This window comes from Bos javanicus, chromosome 7 (assembly GCF_032452875.1).
Source record: "Bos javanicus breed banteng chromosome 7, ARS-OSU_banteng_1.0, whole genome shotgun sequence".
In the NCBI taxonomy this organism is placed as follows: Eukaryota; Metazoa; Chordata; class Mammalia; order Artiodactyla; family Bovidae; genus Bos; species Bos javanicus.
The window spans coordinates 5354022-5375017 of NC_083874.1; the positions used below are offsets into that span (position 1 = coordinate 5354022).

The window sequence follows — 20996 nt, forward strand, 5'->3', positions numbered from 1 at the left end:
GACATCACGTGTCCAACCACCTCCCAGAATCCTCGCTGGCATCCATCCTGGCTGAGCAATGCGGGCACCACCAGGAAGGATTCTGAGTCAGAATGATTAGTCAAAGGCAACCTCAACTCATGGGGAACTAACCCCATCACCATAAAACCTGAGACTGTGAGCCACGTGGCACAGCAGTTCTCCAGCATTCCCTTACCCTGCTGCTCTCCACCCAGGTGCCATTTCCCAACAAAGTCTCTTGCTTTGTCAGCACACGTGTCTCCTCGGACAGTTCCTTTCCAAATGTTAGACAAGAGCTCACTCTCAGACCCTGGAAGGTGTCCCTCTTCCTGCAACAATATGAGCTGAAGGCAATAGGGAGCCATGGAGGGTGTGTGAGCAGGTGGGGGGATAACGTGAGATCTGCCTGACAGAAGGTCTATAACTTCTTCTTCATCCATGCCCTATTTTTACTGGGGTATATTTTCTTCTGGAAATAAGATTTTAAGGATGAATGTAGACTGATCTGATTTAAAACTTGTAAATCACTGTGAAAACAAAAGACCTCAAATTCTTTTGTGAAACATTTTATTCCCTGAGGTCTGCTCTCTGCAGTGAGACCCCCCTTGCCACCGTCCCAATTCCTGTGAAGCCCGTTTCAGACACCTGTTTGAGGGTAGCAGGGTGGGGGGTCACCAGTTCACTTGGATCTCCTCAGTGGGAGAGACACACTGGGGTGGGGGCCAGACTGGGAACTTAGGCGTCCCAAATACCCGGATATCCCCCTTCTCTGGGCACAAAAGAGTGTGTATGCAGGACTTGGACCCAGTGAGAACCCCTCTGGCTTCATTACTCTTCCCTGAAATCTTGGGGAGCACAGATGTGGGTGCTGGGCCCTGCCAGGGACACCAGAAACTCTGAGCTCCCATAGCCTGAGACAGATAGCCGCCTCCCTCCGCTGCTCAATATTCCCACTATTAGAGCGATTGACGCCATAAACAGGGAGGAGGCAGTCACGTTCACAGCCTTTCTGGCCCCTCCCACCATCTGAGGGGTCCAAGATCTGGAGAGGCATGGAGAACAGTAACCCTCTCTCCCTAGCTGAAAAATCCCTCTCCCTTCAGCTATGTGTGGACCCAGAAGTTCTCAATTGGCCTTGAACCATGGCCAGAACTCACCTACCACAGCAGGTTCATGACCGAGAAGCGGCTGGCCACTGCTTAGGGTTCAGCCCGTGATGAAAGTTAGGGCTAGGAGGTGGGACATTGAAAAGGAATGGATGTAGCAGCAGTAGCTGGGACCTGAGCAGAAGTGCTTCTGCCCTTAACAGCCATGGAAAGAGACGGTCCCTCCAGCTGAGAATCTAGGAAGGAAGATGGAACATGGTCTAGGTAGTATCAGGTAGGTTTTGAAGGATGTGTAGGAGTTCACTGGCCAGATGATTCACTCATCAAGCCCTCCCTAGTACCTTCCTAGCTCCGCCTACTTAGGAGGACAAAGGTCTCAGCTTCCTGGATGGAAGATGCTGCCTTTTCCATAGGGATGGAGATAGTAGCCTCAAGGCTGGGGGCATTGACACCACCTCAGTAGACCTGTCCCTGCCTGCCACAGGTGACATTGGGCTGGCTCAGTGCATCCCACATGAGCAGCATCTCATAGGGTAAGAAGCGGTGCACCAGCAACAGCTCTCGGTAGAAGCAGGGGTCAAAGGAGGACAGGCGGCTGGAAGGGGACTGAACACCAGCTGTGCGAATACCACTGTGTGAGGCAGGCTCCAGGCCCTCCTGCTTCAGGCACATGCCCAGGAAGACATCATCGATGGGGAAGAGGTCCAGGGTGCGGGAGGCGTGGCGCAGGGCGGTGGCCGTGAAGCGGGACAGTAGGAAGCCACCACCCCCGCAGTAGGGCGGGTAGTGTTCCTCCTCCATGATCACCTTTGGCACGTAGTACTTGCTCCATGGAATCCGGATGGGGCCCACATCGTGGATCAGGTGGCCCACAAAGAGGTGGTGGTCAGGGTTGTGGCTCTGTAGGTAGGCAACCATGTTGTCTGTGTGGGCAAAGACGTCATCATCCCCGTTGAGCAAAAAGCTGGCATTGGTGCACCGTGTCTTCTGCCACTGTAGGAAGAGCACCTGCAAGGATCGGGGGTGGGGTGGGGGGGGTGGTAGACAGGGCATGAGGGCTTGATGCCTGGGCTATCGGCTTTGGGTCCCTATCGGCCACCCCAGTAGCCCCCAGTCAGGCTAACCTGGGTTCAGTAATTCTGGGATGATCTTTGCAACCAACAGCCCCCTCTCGGTGCCTCAGTTTTCAACTTCCCAGACGGGACTTGTCATAAGACCTACCTCCTGGAGTGTTGGGGATCTTCAGAGATGATGCTTTGTAATGTCCCATCACTTCATGGGAAATAGATGGGGAAACAGCGGAAACAGTGTCAGACTTTATTTTTGGGGCTCCAAAATCACTGCAGATGGTGACTGCAGCCATGAAATTAAAAGACACTCACTCCTTGGAAGAAAAGTAATGACCAACCTAGATAGCATATTAAAAAGCAGAGATATTACTTTGCTAACAAAGGTTCGTCTAGTCAAGGCTATGGTTTTTCCTGTGGTCATGTATGGATGTGAGAGGTGGACTGTGAAGAAGGCTGAGCGCCGAAGAATTGATGCTTTTGAAGTGTGGTGTTGGAGAAGACTCTTGAGAGTCCCTTGGACTGCATGGAGATCCAACCAGTCCATTCTGAAGGAGATCAGCCCTGGGTGTTCTTTGGAAGGAACGATGCTAAAGCTGAAACTCCAGTACTTTGGCCACCTCATGCGAAGAGTTGACTCATTGGAAAAGACTCTGATGCTGGGAAGGATTAGGGGCAGGAGGAGAAGGGGACGACAGAGGATGAGATGGCTAGATGGCATCACTGATTCGATGGATGTGAGTCTGGGTGAACTCCGGGGGTTGCTGATGGACAGGGAGGCCTGGCGTGCTGTGATTCATGGGTTTGCAAAGAGTCGGACACGACTGAGCGACTGAACTGAACTGAACTGAATGTACCAAGAAGTGCTTGAAAATTGTCTTATTTACATTTATTGCTATTCTTTCTCACTCTGCCTTGCCAAGCACTGCCATCACAGAATTACTTGTATGATTCTTATATAACATCTACTTCCCCTACCATGGTTCAGATGGTAAAGAATCTGCCTGCAATGCAGAAGACCCAGGTTCAATCCCTGGGTCTGGAAGATCCCCTGCAAAAGTTAATGACTACCTACCTCAGTATCCTTGCCTGGAGAATCCCATGGACAGAGGACCCTGTCAGGCTTCAGTCCACGGAGTTGCAAAGAGTCAGACATGACTGAGCAACTAACGCTTCAGTACTTCCCCCAACAGACTCTGGACTGCCCCTGGGTGGGAGCTGTGTCTCTCCTATATGCCATCAGCACCCAGGAGGCGGTCAACACTTCGTAGACTCTGGATTCATGTTTGTCAAGTTGACGTTCATCACAGGCTGTTATGTTTTGCATTAAGAGGTTCTGGGTCCTCTGCCCACCTTGGCTTTAGTAACCTTCGTAACAACTATTGCTGCATGCCAGTACTTGCTCAGTGTCTGCCCTACCTTGAATCCTTAATACAATTTTAGGAAGCAGGTGTGGTCTTCAACCCCATTTACAGATGAGAAAATAGAGGCTCTCCAGAGAAAGCGCCTTGAGTAAGGTCACACAACAGAGATGGTCTATTGTTCAAGGTCTTGAACCCAGACCTTTCTGTACTTACTATGAGCAGGAATCTGCACTGGGTCTCTTTCAACCTGGATCTCTACTCAGCTTGCTCCATCCCTCCTACCCCCCCAAGCTGGTTGGGTCCTTGGAGCCTTCAATTCCTCCTCTGAGCATGAGCAAGATGACCTCGACTTCTCATGGTTTCTCTTCATCAGAAAGGTCTTTGTTGAATATCTACTGCACAGACCTGAGCCTCAGAGGGATTCAGACCAGAACAAAGAAACAAAGTGTGCTCTGTCTGGTGTTCCCCACTGTGGGACGTCGCTCAGTCATGTCCGACTCTTTGCGACCCCATGGACTACAGCCCACCAGGCTCCTCAGTCCATGGGATTTCTCTGGAAAGAATGCTGGAGTGGGTTGCCATGCCCTCCTCCAAGGGATCTTCCTGAGCCAGGGATCAAAGCCAGGTCTCTTGCATTTCCTGCATTGGCAGGTGAGTTCTTTACCACTAGCTCCCCCTGGGAAACCCTACCTGGCACTGGCCTAGGAACTTTATAAATATAATATCATCTCAGGGACTTCCCTGGCGGTCCAGTGGTTAAGACTCTGAGCTTCCACTGCAGGAGGCGCAGGTTTGATCCCAGATGGAGGAAATCAAGATCCTGCATGCTGTACCACCAAATAAATAAATAAATAAAACCTCATATAATCCTCACTGTAGCCCTCAGAGGTGAATGAGTCCAATTAATATCCCATTTCCTTGAGGAAACTGAGGCACAGAGAAGTGAATGATCATCTAGGGCAAACAGCAAATAAGACGTTTGAACCCAGGTCATCAAGGCTTGGAAAGCCAGGCTTGCAAGCTCATACCACACTGTCCTTTCTCCCTGCCTTTCCTGGATAAAGAAGACTTCAGATCACTATAAGGACAGTAGAGGGGCTGGGGGTGAGGGGGATTCTGGTCTCTAGTACCCCTCAGAGGAGATGGTAGCAACTTCGGGCAGGAAGGACAGGTGGCCCCAAGTAGGTGACACCCCGCCCCCCCCGCCCCTCCCCCCCCACCACCCCCAGGCAACCTGCTTGAGCGTGAGGTTGAAGAATGTGTCATAGAAATCCCACTGCAGAATGTCCTCGTGTGTCCGCGCCTCCATGGCCAGCAGCCGGTTGACCTTTCGCGCCTCCAGCGGGTTGGAGTCGGTGCCCACCAGGAAGAGGCGGCGCAGCTGGACACCGAGAATCTGGCGCTCACGGCCCCACGTGCGCCGGACCAGCTCCCGGCGCTCGTAATTGCTGGGCGAGGACTTGATCACTAACAGCAGGAAGACAGGGTCCGCACACTTGTCGGGTGGCACTTCCTGGAGCAACGCGAAGTCGCGGCAGTGTTTGTACAGCAGGAAGTCGCGGATGTGCGGCGGTTGCCCTGCGAAGTCCGGCAGGGACATCAAGGAGGTGTTGGGCTGGCAAGGGGCGGGCGGGGCGCGGAAGTGCGGTGAGGGCCAGTCAGGAGCCTTGGGGGCGCGCGGCGGCTCCTTCAGGTGGGGGCAGGTGGGTGGTGACCAGTGCAGACTTAAGAGAAGGAGGGTGAAGGTGGCTAGAAGCAGAGCCAGGCCCGCCTCTTTCCGCAGGGGACGGGAACACCTCATTGTGGTCCACCGGAGTTCCGGAGTGGTCCGAGGAGACCCCTGGGGAGCTCCTGCAGACAATAACAGTCGCTGAACAGTTGCCAGAGGGGCCAAGCGCTTTTCCCGAGCTACCTGTGGACGCCAGCGCCTGGTTGCAGCCTTACAGTTGCTCAAGTCGGTAAAATGCTGAAACCTACCCCGAGATTCCCCTGCCCCCCACCCCCTCCAGTACCCCATTTGGCTCTGACTGTTGCCCAGGGCCTACTGGGGATCAATATTTACAGAGAAAACAGGCACGGAGATGCCAACGGGAGCCTCCTAGATTCAGTGTGCCCAGAATCCTTGACATCCAACCTGGACCTCTTTATGTTCCAGCCTCAGAGATGGCTCAGGAGCCTCCCAGAGAAAGAGACAGAGAACTCCCCTTTTAGTAGCTGAGAGCTGCTGGGATCCTTTCTGCTTCCCTTTTCACTTGCCCCTCCAGGAAGCTCTGAGCTTCTGATATAACCATCACTCATTCTACATTCTGGTAGCAGGGCACTGTATGTGGGATCTTAGTTCCCCCACCAGGGGTTGAACCTGCTCCCCACTGTGGTGGAAGCACAGAGTCTTAACTCCTGGCCCACCAGGGAAGTCCCATGACTATTTTTAATGGTCCTGTGAGCTGAGCATGGACTTTCCTGATGGCTCAGTTGATAAGGAATTTCTTCCAAAGCAGGAAACTCAGGTTCAACCCCTGGGTCAGGGAGATCTCCTGGAGAAGGGAATGGCAATCCACGCCAGCATTCTTGCCTGGAGAATCTCATAATCAGCGGAGCCTGGTGGGCTCTAGTTCATGGGGTCACAAAGAGTTAGACGTGACTGAGGGACTAACACACACTGAGCTGAATGAACATGGGCCCTGGCTCTTCACAGACCTCTCAGGCTCAGCATGTCTCAAACAATGCTATCTTCTTTGGCAAACTCCTGTTTCTCTTCTAAAGCCCATCTCAAATGATCCATTCTCTGGGCTCAAATGATCCATTCTCCTGGAAGCCCTCTTTGACCCTTCAGGAAGAGTCCTGGTTCCCTATTCACCACCTCTAGTCCCATGGCCCTCTCTGGCTCAGTCATGGTTCCATGAGGGTGTCTGTATCTGACTTTGATTTCTTAAGCCTGAGGGCTCCTTGAGGGTCCTGGCATTGCCCAGCATGAGGCAGACACACAGGGGAAGCAAGGAGTGTCTGAGTGAATAATTTATGAATAAAAGTAAGTTCACTTAGTTTCTTTCTGGCAAACTCTTGTTCATCCATCAAAACCCCTCCTCCTAGAAGAGTTCCTTTCCCATATCTATGCAGAGCCCTTGGTCTCCTGTTCAGATCCTTTCCCAGGCTTCCCTGGACTCCCTTGATGTCCTTTTGTCTGAAAAGGTGGTATCTGTGCTGTGTTCCGGCCCTAAATGTGAAGATGAACAGCATGAAAATGCTAAATTAGACCCAAGGCAGGACCTACCGATCCATTAAACGCTTACTGGCTTATCTCAAAAAGGTGCCCCCTGGAGCCACATTCCTGGGTTTCAATCCCAATTCCGTCACTCCCTGGCTGTGTGCCCTTCATACCTGGGGCCTTAGTATCCTCAGCTATAAAGGAGACACGTGAGCAACCCCCAAGTCACTGGGTTGTGCGGGTGTGAGGAGAGCTCCTGGCACCTGGCACCTAGTGGGCATTCGACCAGTGTTTGTTGAATGACTATGTGAACCTCAGCATTTACCTCAGATTGCTTCAGGAAGTCCGTGCTGGTCTGGGGTCCCCTCGTTCTCCCCTTTGGCACCTGAAACACCGTAGGGCAGTCAGCAGATCCTCCTAGGCCCCTCCAGCTCTAAGCAACTTCAACCAGCTCTTCCCTAAGAGCAAGAGTTTCCCATCTTATCTAGAGCCACAAAAGCGTGCTGGTGCTGGGGACAGGGCTTCCTTCCCTGATCCATGAGGTCGTTTCCCCAATGTGCCCATCATTATCTCTGCACACTGCCTAGCCAAGGACTGTCTGGCCAGGTATGTCCCCAAGAAAGGGCTCAGACTCCACTCTACAAGTTCTACTGTGTGACTTTGGGAAAGAAGCTTGACCTCTCTGAGCTTCAGCGTTAAATGGGAATTAACCCTATGTAAGAATGTGATTGGGATTTTAACCTCAAACATGCTGAGGACCTCAAAAATGGTCCTGCCTTAGGACCTCTGCGCAGGCTGTCTCCTCTGCCTGATTCCCCAGATTTCCACACATTCCCTGTCTCACCCCCTTCCTGTCTTTGCTCAAATGTCCCCGTCTCAGGAACACCCCCTCAGGACACATCGTCTCACTGGCAGCCCCTGATCCTCCACCTCAGCCCACTTTTTCTGTCTTCCACAGCGCTTTTCATCTTCTGAAGTGAAGTGAAAGTTGCTCAGTCGTGTCCCACTCTTTGCGACCCCATGGACTATGTAGTCCGTGGAATTCTCCAGGCCAGAATACTGGAGTGGGTAGCCATTCCCTTGTCTAGGGGATCTTCCCAACCCAGGGATCAAATCCAGGTCTCTGGTATTGCAGGCAGATTCTTTACCACCTGAGCAACCAGGGAAGCCCAAGAATACTGGAGTGGGCAACCTACCCTTTCTCCAGCAGTTCTTCCTGACTCAGGAATCGAACCAGGGTCTCCTGCATTGCAGGCCGATCCTTTACCAGGTGAGCTACCAGGGAAGCCCCTTTCATCTCCTAAAATACATGATAAAACTTTAAAAAGGTACTGCTTTTCATCCATCTTCTCCACCAGAACACGAGCTCCATGAAATGTCTTGTTCACCATTCTATCCCCAGCCCCCAGAACTGTGCTTCGTGCATAGTGGGTGTTCGGTAAATGAGTATTGAATGAATGAATGAATGCTCAAATGCCAAAGATTCTGAAAAAATATTGACTCTTGGGACTTCCCTGGTGGTCCACTGGTCGGGACTACTTGCTCCCACTGCAAAGTGCACAATCCCAGCTGGAGAACTAAGATCCTGGAAACCCCACAGTGTGGCCAAACATACCAACGTATATATAGACTCTCAGAATGACTTTATACATTCATTCAAGCCAATATTTAGTGCTTGTCCTATGTGCCAGGCACCTCCTGGGAGCTGAGGACCCAGTGATGAACAGGCATGGGTTACCTCAACATCTCTGCCACTCTGGGACCCACACTCTCCAGGGGGGAATAGACACTAAATAAAAACGTCAGTGAAATGACTTGGGAGGAAATGGGGTCTGGTGTGTGTGGAGTGTGGACTTTGAGATGACATTTAAGTGGGATGTGAATGGCACAGAGGAGCCAGCATGGCTGAGGTCGGTGGATGTGGGAGGAGGGCAGGAGGATACCAGGGAAGGCACAGCAAGTGCAAAGGCCCGGAGGTGCGGATGAGTCAGTGGAGTCTGAGTAGCTAGGGACCCTATCTGCTTGTGGCACAGAGCCTGTCTTATTGCTGTGTGTCCCCGGCTTGGCTGCCGGCCTGAGAAGGGGTGGTTTCATCATCTGGAGGGCAGGTCTGTGAGTCCTAAAAGGACATATCACAATCTTGGAAATGACAAATGTGATGCAAGAATGAACAAATCCAAGGACATTTTCCTGAGCTGAAGAGGAGCCTGAGTTCAGAGTGGACCACAAGAAAGGAGTGTTTCAGGCAAACCTGGCAGATTCCTGAGCTCCAAGGATGGGGGCAAAAAACTCAGGAGCTGCAATAGAAAGCCCAAGTCACCAAAAATCAGACGAGAGATGTCACAATGTTCTTTGGTGACACTGGTGGCCAGAGAGGCACAGATGCTGGAAGACACATGGGACCCCAACTTCTAACTCAGACACCTTCATTCAGAGGGTGAATTCATTTACAGTCTAAATCAGTTTTCAACCAGGGATTATTCTGCTCCCAGGGGATATTTACTGGGCAACGTCTGGGGACATTTCTGGTTGTCATGATTGGGGGAGGGTAGAGATATGGGGCTGCTAATGGCATGGAGTGGGCGGACGCCAGAGATGCTGCTTAAATGAACATCCTACAGGTCACAGGACAGCCCCCACAACAGAGAATGATCCAGTTCCAAACGTCAATGTTGTCAGGATTGAGAAATCCTGGTCTTATTTAAATAAATAAGAAATGGAATAGAGAATTGAAAAGGAGGATGGATTCAAAGAGGGGAATGAGGGCTGGACACAGAACCTTGATATAGGTTTAGATAAATTCCCTGGATGGAGTATTTGAGATTTATTAGTGTTTTTTTCTATTTAAATAGAAAATCAAACCTAAATGGCCAAAGATCCCTTAGCTGGGAATGTGTTTAGTTCCCATAGCAAAGAAAAATAATTCAGTGAAATAGGAATACCTACAACTCAGCAGGCTTCCCTGGTGGCTCAGTGATAAAGAATCCACCTGCCAATGCAGGAGAAAGGGGTTCAATCCTTGGGTCAGGAAGATCCCCTGGAGAAGAAAATGGCAACCCACTCCAGTATTCTTGCCTGGGAAATTGCACGGACAGAGGAGCCTGACAGGCTACTGTCTATGGGGTCAGAAAAGAGTCAGACACAACTTAGCCACTAAACAAGTAAAACAATTCAGCCAAACCTGGGCATTGGGAAGGGGGAAGGAATGAGAAGGGATAAAATGACTAAGTGGCTCATATTACAGGGATCAGTGTCCGGGCAAAAGAGAACCTCTTGAGGGTGGTCATTTGGTTCTAATTAATTCCATTAATGCTTGTTCTTTTCCTTGCACTTTCTTTCCTCTTTACTTGTAAGAACTCTTTGCATATGAAACATTCACTCTTTGTTGGCTACCTGCATTCCCAACTTTTTCTTGCCAGATCTCTTCTTAAAATGGAGGGAGCTTACAGAGACTCCATCTCCCAGTCTCTGTGAGTCTCCTGACTGGGATCTGAGAGTTCAGGTTGGGAGCAGGGGAGGGGATGGAGGTTCATTTCCCCTTCTCCCTACACTAGACCTCTATTAATGCACCCCAGTTCTCCTTCCCTTTTTCATCCACCAAGGTCACCCTCAGTGCTGACTCATGGCCCCTTGAAACTTCAAGCAGGAAATATTTCGGAACTCACAACATCCCACATCCAGATTGGCATAAAAAAGAACCCCTGGGGCTCCCTTTCAGTCAGGCGGAGAGTACTGGGGATTCACTGATCCAGAATACCTTGCTGGGTATCTCAGTGGATGGTACCCCACGTGGTCCCCAATCTCCCCTTATAGGCTTTACTTTCTTAAAGAGGTAATGACCTCACACCTACTGTGGGAAAGACTGGGTCTTAGGGGCCCAGTTGGGGAATCCCTTGGTATTACTTCCTCCGAGCAGCTATGCAGCAATTCTGGGACCTTTGTTGGGGGGCTGGGTAAGAAGTCCTTCTTGGTGAGAAGTTCCTCTCAGGCCTGCTTTCAATTCTCTGACCCTCCACCCCACCCCAAAATTCTGCTGTCTACCCTCTCCAGACTGGGAAGGACCGGACTTGTGGAAACCGAAATAGCTGCTCACTTTGAAGTCTGGGGGTCTGAATAACTCTGGGAGAATCCCCACTCTCACTCCATAGCTGGGGAAGTGAAGCTCAGAGAGTCATCCTAAGGTGGCCCAGCAGGTGACTTGCATTGCCGCAGAAACCCACTTTGTCTCCAAGTTCTTCAGTCCTAAGAAGGGTGTTGTAGTCTCTTACCCCAAAGCACACATATGAAACATTCATTCATTCAACAAACAGATTCTGGAGGAACTGAGAAGCCTCAGCCCTGGGCCTGGCCCTCCAGAAGCTCTCAGACTTGGGGAGACAAATCCAGACACCTGTGGTTTCAGGTCTGGGCCAGAAGAATGGATTGGGGTATTGAGGCTGAGGTTTTGAAGGACGCATATGAGTTCACCGAGGGCGTTCAGATAGGAGGGTGAATGCAAAAGCAAGGAAGAGAAAGAAAACAGACTATTCAAGGAATCATGTGGTTTATTTGGTTGAAGAGCAGAATTTGGAGAGGGGTTGATTTCTGAGGCTAAGAGGTGGGGCCAGACCCCATAAAGACCTTGAATGCCAAACTGAGTAGTGGGGTTCTTTCCTGGGGGTAATAGAGAGCCATGAAAGGTATGTGAGCAGAGAGGCCCGATTCCTTGTTGAAGGGTCCCTCTTTGCTCAGAGTTGAACTTGGTGAGGCACTTCCTCTGGGGTATCTATTTCCTTGCTAGCAGAGGGAAGTACTGAGAACATGCCTTGCCCTATAAACACACAATGGGTCACTTTCTATATTAAGTAGCAGAGGGCTTGGCATACACTGACTATGCGGGGACAACCTCAGTAACCTTGGCTCATGGTCCTGGATCCTTTAATGCCCCCAGAACCCCTACTTACAGATGGGGATAATGAGGCTCAGCATTAGGCAGGATTGGAACACAGAATCCAGATGGGTGGGAACCCTGTAGTTCCCACCTGGACGTCCCTCCAGAATCTGTCACAAGGAACCCATGTGCTAAACATCTGATGTAGGACTGAGAACCTGGTGAGCAGGTGGGGCATGCTGGGGGGAAGGAGGGAGCGGGTGGGGGGGACTGGTGAGTGAACCTAGGAATAGGCAGTAATCCTGTTGTTTCACTTGTTGCACTGACTTGTGGGCCACAGAGTATTTACTCTGCACCTACTATGTGCAAGATGCTGGGGACACAGCCACGCCCAAGTCAGCCCCTCTCTTATGATATCAACACACGAGGTGGTTCTTTTAGTTGCAACCGTGTTAAATGCTGTCAAAGACAAAGGGATCCGTGGCAGGGAAGGGACCGGACCAGCCTGCGGATTCCCTTAAGGATGAAGGGAAATCACGTGGGCAGAGCCCTGGGAGGAGGACATTCTAGGCAGAGGGCGCAGCAAGTACCAAGGCCCTGAGGTAGGCACAACTTCAGGTTTTTGAAGGGAGAGGCAGGAAGTGGTGTGGCTGAAGCGGAGGAGGAGGAGGAGGAGGAGGAGGGGGAAGATGAAGGCAGGGTTGCCAAGGATGGCAGGGGGAGGAGCAGGAAATGGGGCCTGGAAACAGCTCTTGTGTTGCCGGTGAGGAGCCATGGAGGGTGTGTGAGCAGGGGAGGGACAGAGACTGAGTTATGCTTTGAAGATGTTCCCTGTGGCTGCTGAGCGGGGAAGTGCAATCAGGGCCCCAGTTAGAGGTCAGGGCAGCAAGAATTTGGGGATCTGGATAGGGGCTGGCTGGCAGGGTTCAGGGATGTGGGTGAGTTCAGCAAATAGGATGAAGGGAGTAATCAAAATGTAGAACCTGAGTCTTCCCTGGAGGTGTAGTGGTTCAGAGGCTGTGCTTCCACTGCAGGGGGCATGGGTTCAGTGCCTGGTCAGGGAATTAAGATCCTGTATGCAGCGCAGCGTAGCCAAAAAAAAGAAAACAAATTGAAACCTGGATGTGGGGGAAAGAGAAGAATGGACCAGGCAGAAGAAAATGTGGGAGGTCTCTGAGCCTTTCACAAGGGGATGTTATGGGACAGCAAGTGACCCAGGTACAGGGTCTGGGCAAGAGCCTTTGGCACACGATGGCAGGTACACCAGGAAGACCCCCCGGGTATCTGATGGATGAACACATCAGTCTATTGCTTGCACTTGGCAGGGCCTCCTCCCTCTAGCTCATAGTGCCACTATGTAGAGAGTGATAGCAGTGATGTCCAGGCTGACTCTCAAGGCCCATCACCCAACCCCGCACTGCAATACCAGCCAATCCTGCCGGGGGCTGTTTGCCTTCCATGCACCACTGCAAGTTCACCATCACCCAGAGCCTGCTTCTTCCACTGCACACGGCAAAGCCTCTTGTTCCCCCTGAGACCCATGGCCTCTGCCTCTTGCTGTTCAGTCGCTCAGCCGTGTCTAGACCTTGGTGACCCCACGGACTGCAGCACACCAGGGTTCCCTGTCCTGCACCATCTCCCGGAGTTTGCTCAAATTCACGTCCACTGAATCGATAATGCTCCCCTCTCTTGGGTGCTCTCAACCCCCTTCTCCCCCCGCCCATGACCTCTGCCCCTTCTCCTCCACTCCAGCTACACACAACCTCTGGTGGCTCAGACTGTAAAGAATCTGCCTGCTGTGCAGGAGACCGAGGTTCGATCCCTGAGTCGGGAAGATCCCCTGGAGAAGGAAATGGCAACCCACTCCAGTATTCTTGCCTAGAGAATTCCATGGACAGAGGAGCCTGGTGGGCCCCAGAGTCCATGGGGTCACCAAGAGTGGGACACAACCGAGCGACTAAACACACACGCACTCAAAACCCAGGCTTGACCCTGCCACAGAGCCTTTGCACCTTCCACTTCAGATGCCCTTCCCTCCTGCTCTTCCCCCTGGTTCTCCTTGATCTTCAGGCCTCCGTCCAACATTATCTCCTTAGAGAGGCCCTGGCCTCCCAACTAAACCACCCCACCCTGGCTCCACCACTGGACAAATCTACTCACTTCTTTCCTGTTTATTTCCCCAGCCAACATGGAGTCCCAGAAATGGGGCCCAGCGTCTAGGCACTCACAGCTCAGTCCCCAGGTGACACTTGCTGCTGTTTGTTGTACGGGCAAAAATACTAATGATAATTCCCGTATCGGCTATTTCCTTGCGTGTCGTTTCAGCCTAACCCCATGGCAGACAACGACTGTCACCATTCCCTACTCAGGACCCTAGAGGATGCAGTGATTCAGTCCTGGTAAATCAGCAAGCCCAACCGTGGAGCCAAGGGGGCAGGACCAAGAAGCACTGAATATCCCTGACTCCTTCTTAACATGTGAAAGGGCCAAATATTCCTGGCACTGAAATAGATTCACGGTGTATTTAATGAGCAAGAAGTGTTAAATATGAATGACCCACTAACTATACAGGAGACACTCAGTATTTATAAGACATGAAATAGTTATAAGGCAACAATTAAGAGTTGCAAGGTGCATTTGTTATGCATTAATGAATATGCATATTATCATAATTGTATTCGACTGTTTGCGACCCCAAGGACTGCAGCCCATCAGGCCCCTCTGTCCATGGGATTCTCCAGGCAAGAATACTGGAGTGGGCTGCCATTTCCTTCTCCAGGGGATCTTTTCTACCCAGGGATCAAACCTGGGTCTCTTGCATTGCCAGTGGGTTCTTTACCAACTGAGCCACCAGGGAAGCCCTAATGAATATGCATGTTATCATAATGAATATGATATGGACCCGCCACTAAACAGCCCCGAGGCACCAAGAGACATGCTCACTGAACAGTATTGATTCATTGCATATATACATACACAGTACTTCTTGTTAATAACTTATTGAAAATTCATGAGACACTAGATGTGCAAAAGAGGCCAATCACTCAGCAGAATTAATTAGGAACCCCCACTGGTGAAAGGTTGTTGTTGAACCATGAAAAGATGCCTGGATTCTTGGCCTCCGGAGGAGAAGAATTTAATCCGGGGCCAGAAACAAGGCTTGATCGCTCAGAGCTTTTGTGTAATAAAGTTTTATTAAAGTATAAAGGAGAGAGAGAAAGCTTCTGACATAGGCATCAGAAGGGGGCAGAAAGAGGATCCCCCTGCTAGTCTTCAGCTGGATGTTATATAGTCACTAGCAGTCTGTTAATTAAAGAAAGAAATGTCTTAAAATTCAGAATGGCACCAGGCCCCTCATCCATAAGATGTATTTTGGAATAATCTTGGCACCAGATGAGTCATCCTGGGCCATAAAAGGATTGACTTGAATCTTGTAGAAGGGCAGATTACCATACAAATAGTTTCCTTTACAGAGATTAGGGGACAATGTCTAACACACTGGTTTGTCAAGTAGGTTCTGAGCCATTAGGCAAACCGAATTGAAGGCAGAGTCTGGGGTGAATGACATTAACATAGCTTAAGACAAACATTTTCATAAGAAAAATACATCGGTTAACTCAAGGTTTGAAAACTTGTTAACTTCAGGTGAAACCAGGTGTCATTATGGCAACACAGTATTTTAAGAGAAACCTCCTTTTAAATTTGTATGGAGAAGGCAATGGCACCCCACTCCAGTACTCTTGCCTGGAAAATCCCATGGATGGAGGAGCCTGGTAGGCTCCAGTCCATGGGGTCACTAAGAGTCGGGCACGACTGAATGACTTCACTTTCGCTTTTCACTTTCATGCATTGGAGAAGGAAATGGCAACCCACTCCAGTGTTCTTGCCGGGAGAATCCCAGGGATAGAGGAGCCTAGTGGGCTGCCGTCTATGGGGTCGCACAGAGTCGGACGTGACTGAGGCGACTTACCAGCGGCAGCCGCAGCAGAGAAGGAAAAAATATCGCTAGTTTGTTTCCTTCTGTCGCTTAAGATAGAGAAAAATGTCTGACATTTGCAGCCTATCTCCTCCGTTTGGACACTGCTGGCCTTCCTGCCTGTTACCCTCTCACTGGTAACAGTGCTGTAGCCCCCATCCTCTGTCTACACCCCCAAGCGGCAGCCAAGGTGTGGCAAGGTCCGGGCATGTGTGGGTCCAGGCACCTCTATTCTCCTCACCTGTTCTTGTCACTGTCCCTTGGGAGGCCAGGAAGACAGAGAGGCTGAGACACACGTGCTTAGTCACTCAGTTGTGTCCGACTCTTTGCCACCCCATGGACTGTGGCCTGCCAGGCTCCTCTGTCCATGAAGATTCTCCAGGTAAGAATACTGGAGTGGGTAGCCATGCCCTGCTCCGGGGGATCTTCCCAACCCAGGTATTGAAACCAGGTATCCTACACTGCAGGCAGATCCTTTACTGTCTGAGCCACCAGCGAAGCCCTGGGACACGTGGGGAAGTGAGAATGCCACACCATCCAGGTTAGCATCCTTGGGGGTCTGGGCCAGCCCCGCAGCCCCACCCGGCACTAGTTCACAGATGGTGAAGGCGTGCCTGGCGCCAACTTGGAGGTCATGTCAAGGTGATTTCCCACACGAGACTCCCAACTTGCAGATGAGAGCACTGAGGTTTGAAGAGGGTGAATCCCGGGTCCTTCTCCAGACCTGTCAGACACACAGCCACCTGCCCCACTTCCTACCCTCCGGTCCCGGGTGCTCCCAAACAGCCCAGGCCCTGGGCTCCGTTTTTAAGTCAGGAACATGAGGGCTCGTTCCCCTCTCACCCAGCAGGTGTGAGGACCAAGAAAGCTGATGCTTCGGAAGCTGCCATGGTGGCCCCTGGGAGTAGGAAAGCCTGACCCAGCTGCTACTGGCCATCTGCAGACTCGGGGCAAACAGCTGTCCCTTCCCACTCCAGGCCTCAGCATCCCCTCTCTAAAGCCGCCTGGTGTCAGCTGACCACTCATGGTTACCCTCAGCCCGTGCTAAATATCAGCCACTGGGGCTTTCCTTGTTCCTCCTCTCCCCAACAACCCTCAGCTGGCATCTGTATGGGGATGGGGACCTGAAACACTCTGGGGTGACAGGAGAACCCGATTTGTATATATAGCCCTCTGAGCCCTGGGAGAGGCTAGAGGACCAAGCGGTGACTTTTCCTCCAAGTCACACACACAGTTATGAAGTGCCAACATAGTGCCAACAGTAACAATATTAGAGCAGCACCAGCTATTGATATGACTTGCACACTAGTCACATCTGGTCAGCTCTGAGGTGAACACCCAGTGTATGTATACCATGCCCTACTCTAGGTTCTAGGCACCCAGCCAAGTCGAGGGAGACAAACCACTGTTACCGTTGTCAGGGAGGCGATGGGCTAATAGGGGACAGAAGTATCGATTAAGACAATTTTCCAGGAAAGCCCAAGGATGGGAGTCGGGGGCACTTGCAGGAAAGGGTGCGGATCGCTGGCCTGTGGATGGGCCTCTGTAGCTCTCAGTGAGCCTCCCAGGGAGGTCCCAGTTCCTGGGGGTGGGGGGTCAGGTGAGCACAGAGAGGGCATCCACTTACCAGAGGCCAGGCTGCTGGAATTTGAACACTGACCACCTGGACTGTGGGTGACCCCTCACTGGTTCATACCAGTTTGGCCTTCCAGCAATGATAGGCTGGTCCCTTTTTACAAGAACCATGGGTTGCTTTTGTAAACAGGAATAAAAAGGAGCGAAAGCCCAGTAAAGATAATTTCTAAGAATGGCTCATTATGAGCTGACATTGCTTACCAGCTGTATGAGTGGGTTTTATGCAAATATACGCCCAACATTCACTCTGGTGAACCCCTGGGTGTGGAAGAAAGGGTGGGAGGGGGCAACACATGCCCTTTAGACCCTTGAGTCCTGTTTCCAGGTCCCAGGGCTCCTAATGGATGACTCATTGAATGAGCCAGCCCTCACCTACTGCAGAAACTGCCCGGGGTATCTGGGATGAGCCCAGGAAGGATTCTGAGGCTGGACATAGGCCCCTGATTAAATGCCAGCCCTGCCCCCGGATAAGCCACAAAGGGCATCTCTGGGCTCATTTCTTCAATGGGAAAACTGAGGCTGGGGGAGGCAGGCCATGCATCGCAGATCAAGGCTTCAACTCTTCCCATGATCCAGGGCTGATATGGAAACTGAACCCCTGGGAACCTTCTGAAGGACTCTCAAACTAGGTCAGGGCCCTTTTCCGGGCCTTGTTAATTTCTCTCATGCAACGATCAATAAATGTCATGAATGAGAACATAATCAAAGATAGAGTTAACATGCAGGTCTTGCAGGCAGCCTTTCCACCTGCATTGCGCACCTGCGCTGGGGTAGGGCTACGTTAGCGTCATTTCGTTTCCTAGGAGAACTGAAACACAGAGAGGTCAAGGAACTCATTCAAGGGAGGTTAAGTGGTAGCCCATTCCCTGCCTTTAACCACCACCTGGTGGGATCTCCTTTAGTTTGTGATGTTGGTAGTGAGTTTCCCTATCATGGGGGTCAATCAAGCTGAACCAGATTCCCATCAGGTGGAGGGACCACAGTGCATCCTCCTGGGGTCATGGGGGCTGGAGGGCAAACTATTGTCCCACTCTGAGCCTCAGAGGCCATTGGCAGGAAAAGAAGACTCAGTGACACCTTATCTCCTCCCCTTGGGCTAACCCAGCCCAGCCCTAGGGTCCCTGGGCCAAGCCGGCTTGTCTGGATTCCCCACGGTCTGGCTTGGAGGAGAGAAGTTCCAAGGCCCCTCCTCAGAGGTGTGTGGCCCCTCCCCTGCACCCAGAGGATCAATCTTCACACTCTGTTGTTAGGGATCAATCTTCACACTCTGTTGTTAGGGATCAATCTTCACACTCTGGGCTGAGGGAGAGGTGAAGGGAGGGTGTCTGGGCTGGGCTGTGCAAACATGAGCTGTTCACACACGCAGCTAAGAGGTGGGGGCCCAGTAGCCTGACGCAGGGGCCACACCTCTTCCTCTGGACTCTTCAGACCTGTCTGGCATGGTGGCCACCTGGGAAGGCAGCTATACTCACCATTATACCACCAATGCTGGCGGCCACCTTAGGAACAGACAGGGCTGTGGGAGAAAGCTGCGGCCCCAGTTGGAAGTGTGTGGCTAGTCGCTCAGTGTCAGACTCTTTGCGACCCATGGACTGTAGCCCACCAGGCTCCTCTGTCCATGGGATTCTCCAGGCAAGAATACTGGAGTGGGTAGCCATTCCCTTCTCTAGGGGATCTTCCCGACCCAGGGATCAAAACAAAGTCTCCTACATGGCAGGCAGATTCTTCACCATCTGAGCCACCAGGGGAAGCCCATGTGGCCCCAGGGCGAGTTCCAAATCCAGCAAACTTCCCCTGGGTCCTGAATTCCAGATTTGGACAAGGAGGCCCTGGCCCAAGGGATAGGGGATAAGGGTAGGGGTAGGGAGAGGGAGTGGAGAAGGCGATGGCACCCCACTCCAGTACTCTCGCCTGGAAAATCCCATGGACGGAGGAGCCTGGTAGGCTGCAGTCCATGGGGTCGCTGGGAGTCGGACACGACTGAGCGACTTCACTTTCACTTTTCACTTTCATGCATTGGAGAAGGAAATGGCAACCCACTCCAGTGTTCTTGCCTGGAGAATCCCAGGGACGGGGAGCCTGGTGGACTGCCATCTATGGGGTCGCACAGAGTCGGACACGACTGAAGCGACTTAGCAGCAGCAGGGAGAAGGGGCAGGAGAGGCCGGGGTAGAGGGTCGGGGGGAAGGGGAACAGGTCCTCAGTTTCTCCATCTGAAAAGTGGCCATAAAAAAAAAAAATCGGGCCCAGAGGGAAAGTTGGTGGAGAAGCCATAAAGATGGCTAATGATGCAATGTAATAATTATAGTTACTAATATATTCATGGGGATGGCTGGCTTTCTGTGGCCCCACAGTTTGGCTGCTGCTCTTATTTCACCTTCACCACAGTTCCACATCATGAGCCCCACTTGACATACAGGGAAGCCAAGGCTCAGAGACATACAAGTCAGTTGCTTGAGGTCTTTCAGTGGCCAGAAGCGCCCCCACCATAAAAGCTTTTGCAGGCTAACCGCTCAGGCATCCTCGTGGAAGCTAGGTCATTTTGCTGCCCCACAGAGGGGACACTGAGGTGCATTCAGAGAGCAGGAGCAATCAGAAGCAAGCTATATAGCCAGGCACTGGCTGACCTGAATGAATTAGGCCTGAATGACCAGGACCTGAATGAATCCCAAAGGCAACTGTGAGCTGGGGTCCCGCGAGGGAACCAGGTGCAGCGCCTGACAAGGCTGTTGCTGTTTCTGCACAGACCCTCCCAATCAGCGTGCTAACAATCTCAACAATAACGATAACAGTAATAGTAATGGCCAGCGTGTACAAAGCGCACTCCACTCTTCGTTCGGTTCCCACTCTGTCCTAAGAGGAAGGCGGGAGGTGGGGGTCCAGGGTGGCTTCACTTTGTGCACCACGGCTGCAACGGGACACTTACAGGATCAGGGGCCTCGGTGTCCCGCCATTGCCCAGGCGTGAATGAGGCTTCCTTCGAGGCCAGGACTGATTCGGCCGTGGGAAGCAGGCGACTACTATTACCGATGGGTGAGGGCAACAGGGTTATTGAGACCCGGGGCTCCAGGATCTCCCCCCATGGGATCCGCCCCCATGGGATCGCAAGAGTTGGTCACGACTTAGCGACTAAACCACCACCACACTTCAGGGTACACGCAGCGGGATACCGCGACCCCAGGGACCAGTCCAGGTTTCCCTAGAGCCCCGACTCCGCCCCTCCACCAGAGTTCCACTAGATCCTCAGGGGCCCCAGTACTTACCCCTAGACAACCGTCCAGCCTCCGACCCCTTATCCTGCTCCGGAGCAGGAGGAAGAGTTTCACTTAAGCGCGAGGCCCCGCCCTTCCAGGCTTCAAGCCTCCTGCCGGACCCCACACCCTAGCTGAACCGCGTTCCAGGAGGGCCGGGTTGGTTTTCCGGCCGGCCCCGCCCCTTCCCTCCCCGGCCCCGCCCCTGTCCCTCCACTGGCGCGATCGCGCCAACCCCGCGGCTTCTAACCTCCCCCGACCCTATCCTGGCCCCAGACCCCATTTGAGGGAGCCTGGAGCCAGAGAGTGAGCATTCCGAGGCTGGAGATACGCAAGAGGCGCCTTCCTATCTCTGGCAAAGGGCCCCAGGATTGGTCCAACATGTGTTCGATAAGAAATTATTAAGAGGGTGTGTGTGTCGAGGGGGTGCGGGGCAGCAAGGAGGCGAGTTGATCCCAGTGGCTCTTCAAGGGGTTACAATATTTCAGAACTCCATAATCTATCCGGAGCCCCCAGACGTCC

The 20996-nt window shown here is 52.1% G+C and overlaps 1 protein-coding gene across 4 annotated transcripts; it reads right to left on the reverse strand.

Annotated features, from left to right (window-relative positions):
• Window positions 1–550: 550 nt before the first annotated feature.
• B3GNT3 (UDP-GlcNAc:betaGal beta-1,3-N-acetylglucosaminyltransferase 3) lies at window positions 551–20649 on the reverse strand. 4 transcript variants are annotated; one of them, XM_061421622.1, is made up of 5 exons: window positions 20487–20649; window positions 7939–8042; window positions 7068–7127; window positions 4772–5388; window positions 551–2114 (listed from the first exon to the last, which is right to left on the reverse strand). In XM_061421622.1, exons 4-5 carry the CDS (start codon window positions 5336–5338, stop codon window positions 1563–1565), a joined length of 1119 nt encoding a protein of 372 aa, XP_061277606.1. In that variant the 5' UTR covers window positions 5339–5388; window positions 7068–7127; window positions 7939–8042; window positions 20487–20649; the 3' UTR covers window positions 551–1562. The 4 variants fall into 4 exon arrangements, with proteins under 4 accessions (XP_061277606.1, XP_061277603.1, XP_061277607.1 ...); XM_061421619.1 differs by lacking the exon at window positions 7939–8042; XM_061421623.1 differs by lacking the exons at window positions 7939–8042; window positions 20487–20649 and adding an exon at window positions 12596–12684.
• Window positions 20650–20996: the final 347 nt, after the last annotated feature.

Bases quoted from the DNA above. Each gene is read 5' to 3' on its own strand.
- B3GNT3 (XM_061421621.1), bottom strand. From the start codon at position 5,338: ATGAGGTGTTCCCGTCCCCTGCGGAAAGAGGCGGGCCTGGCTCTGCTT. The intron at 2,115-4,771 runs GTTGCCTGGGGG...CGATCCTTGCAG, and splicing joins TCAACCTCACGCTCAAGCAG to GTGCTCTTCCTACAGTGGCA.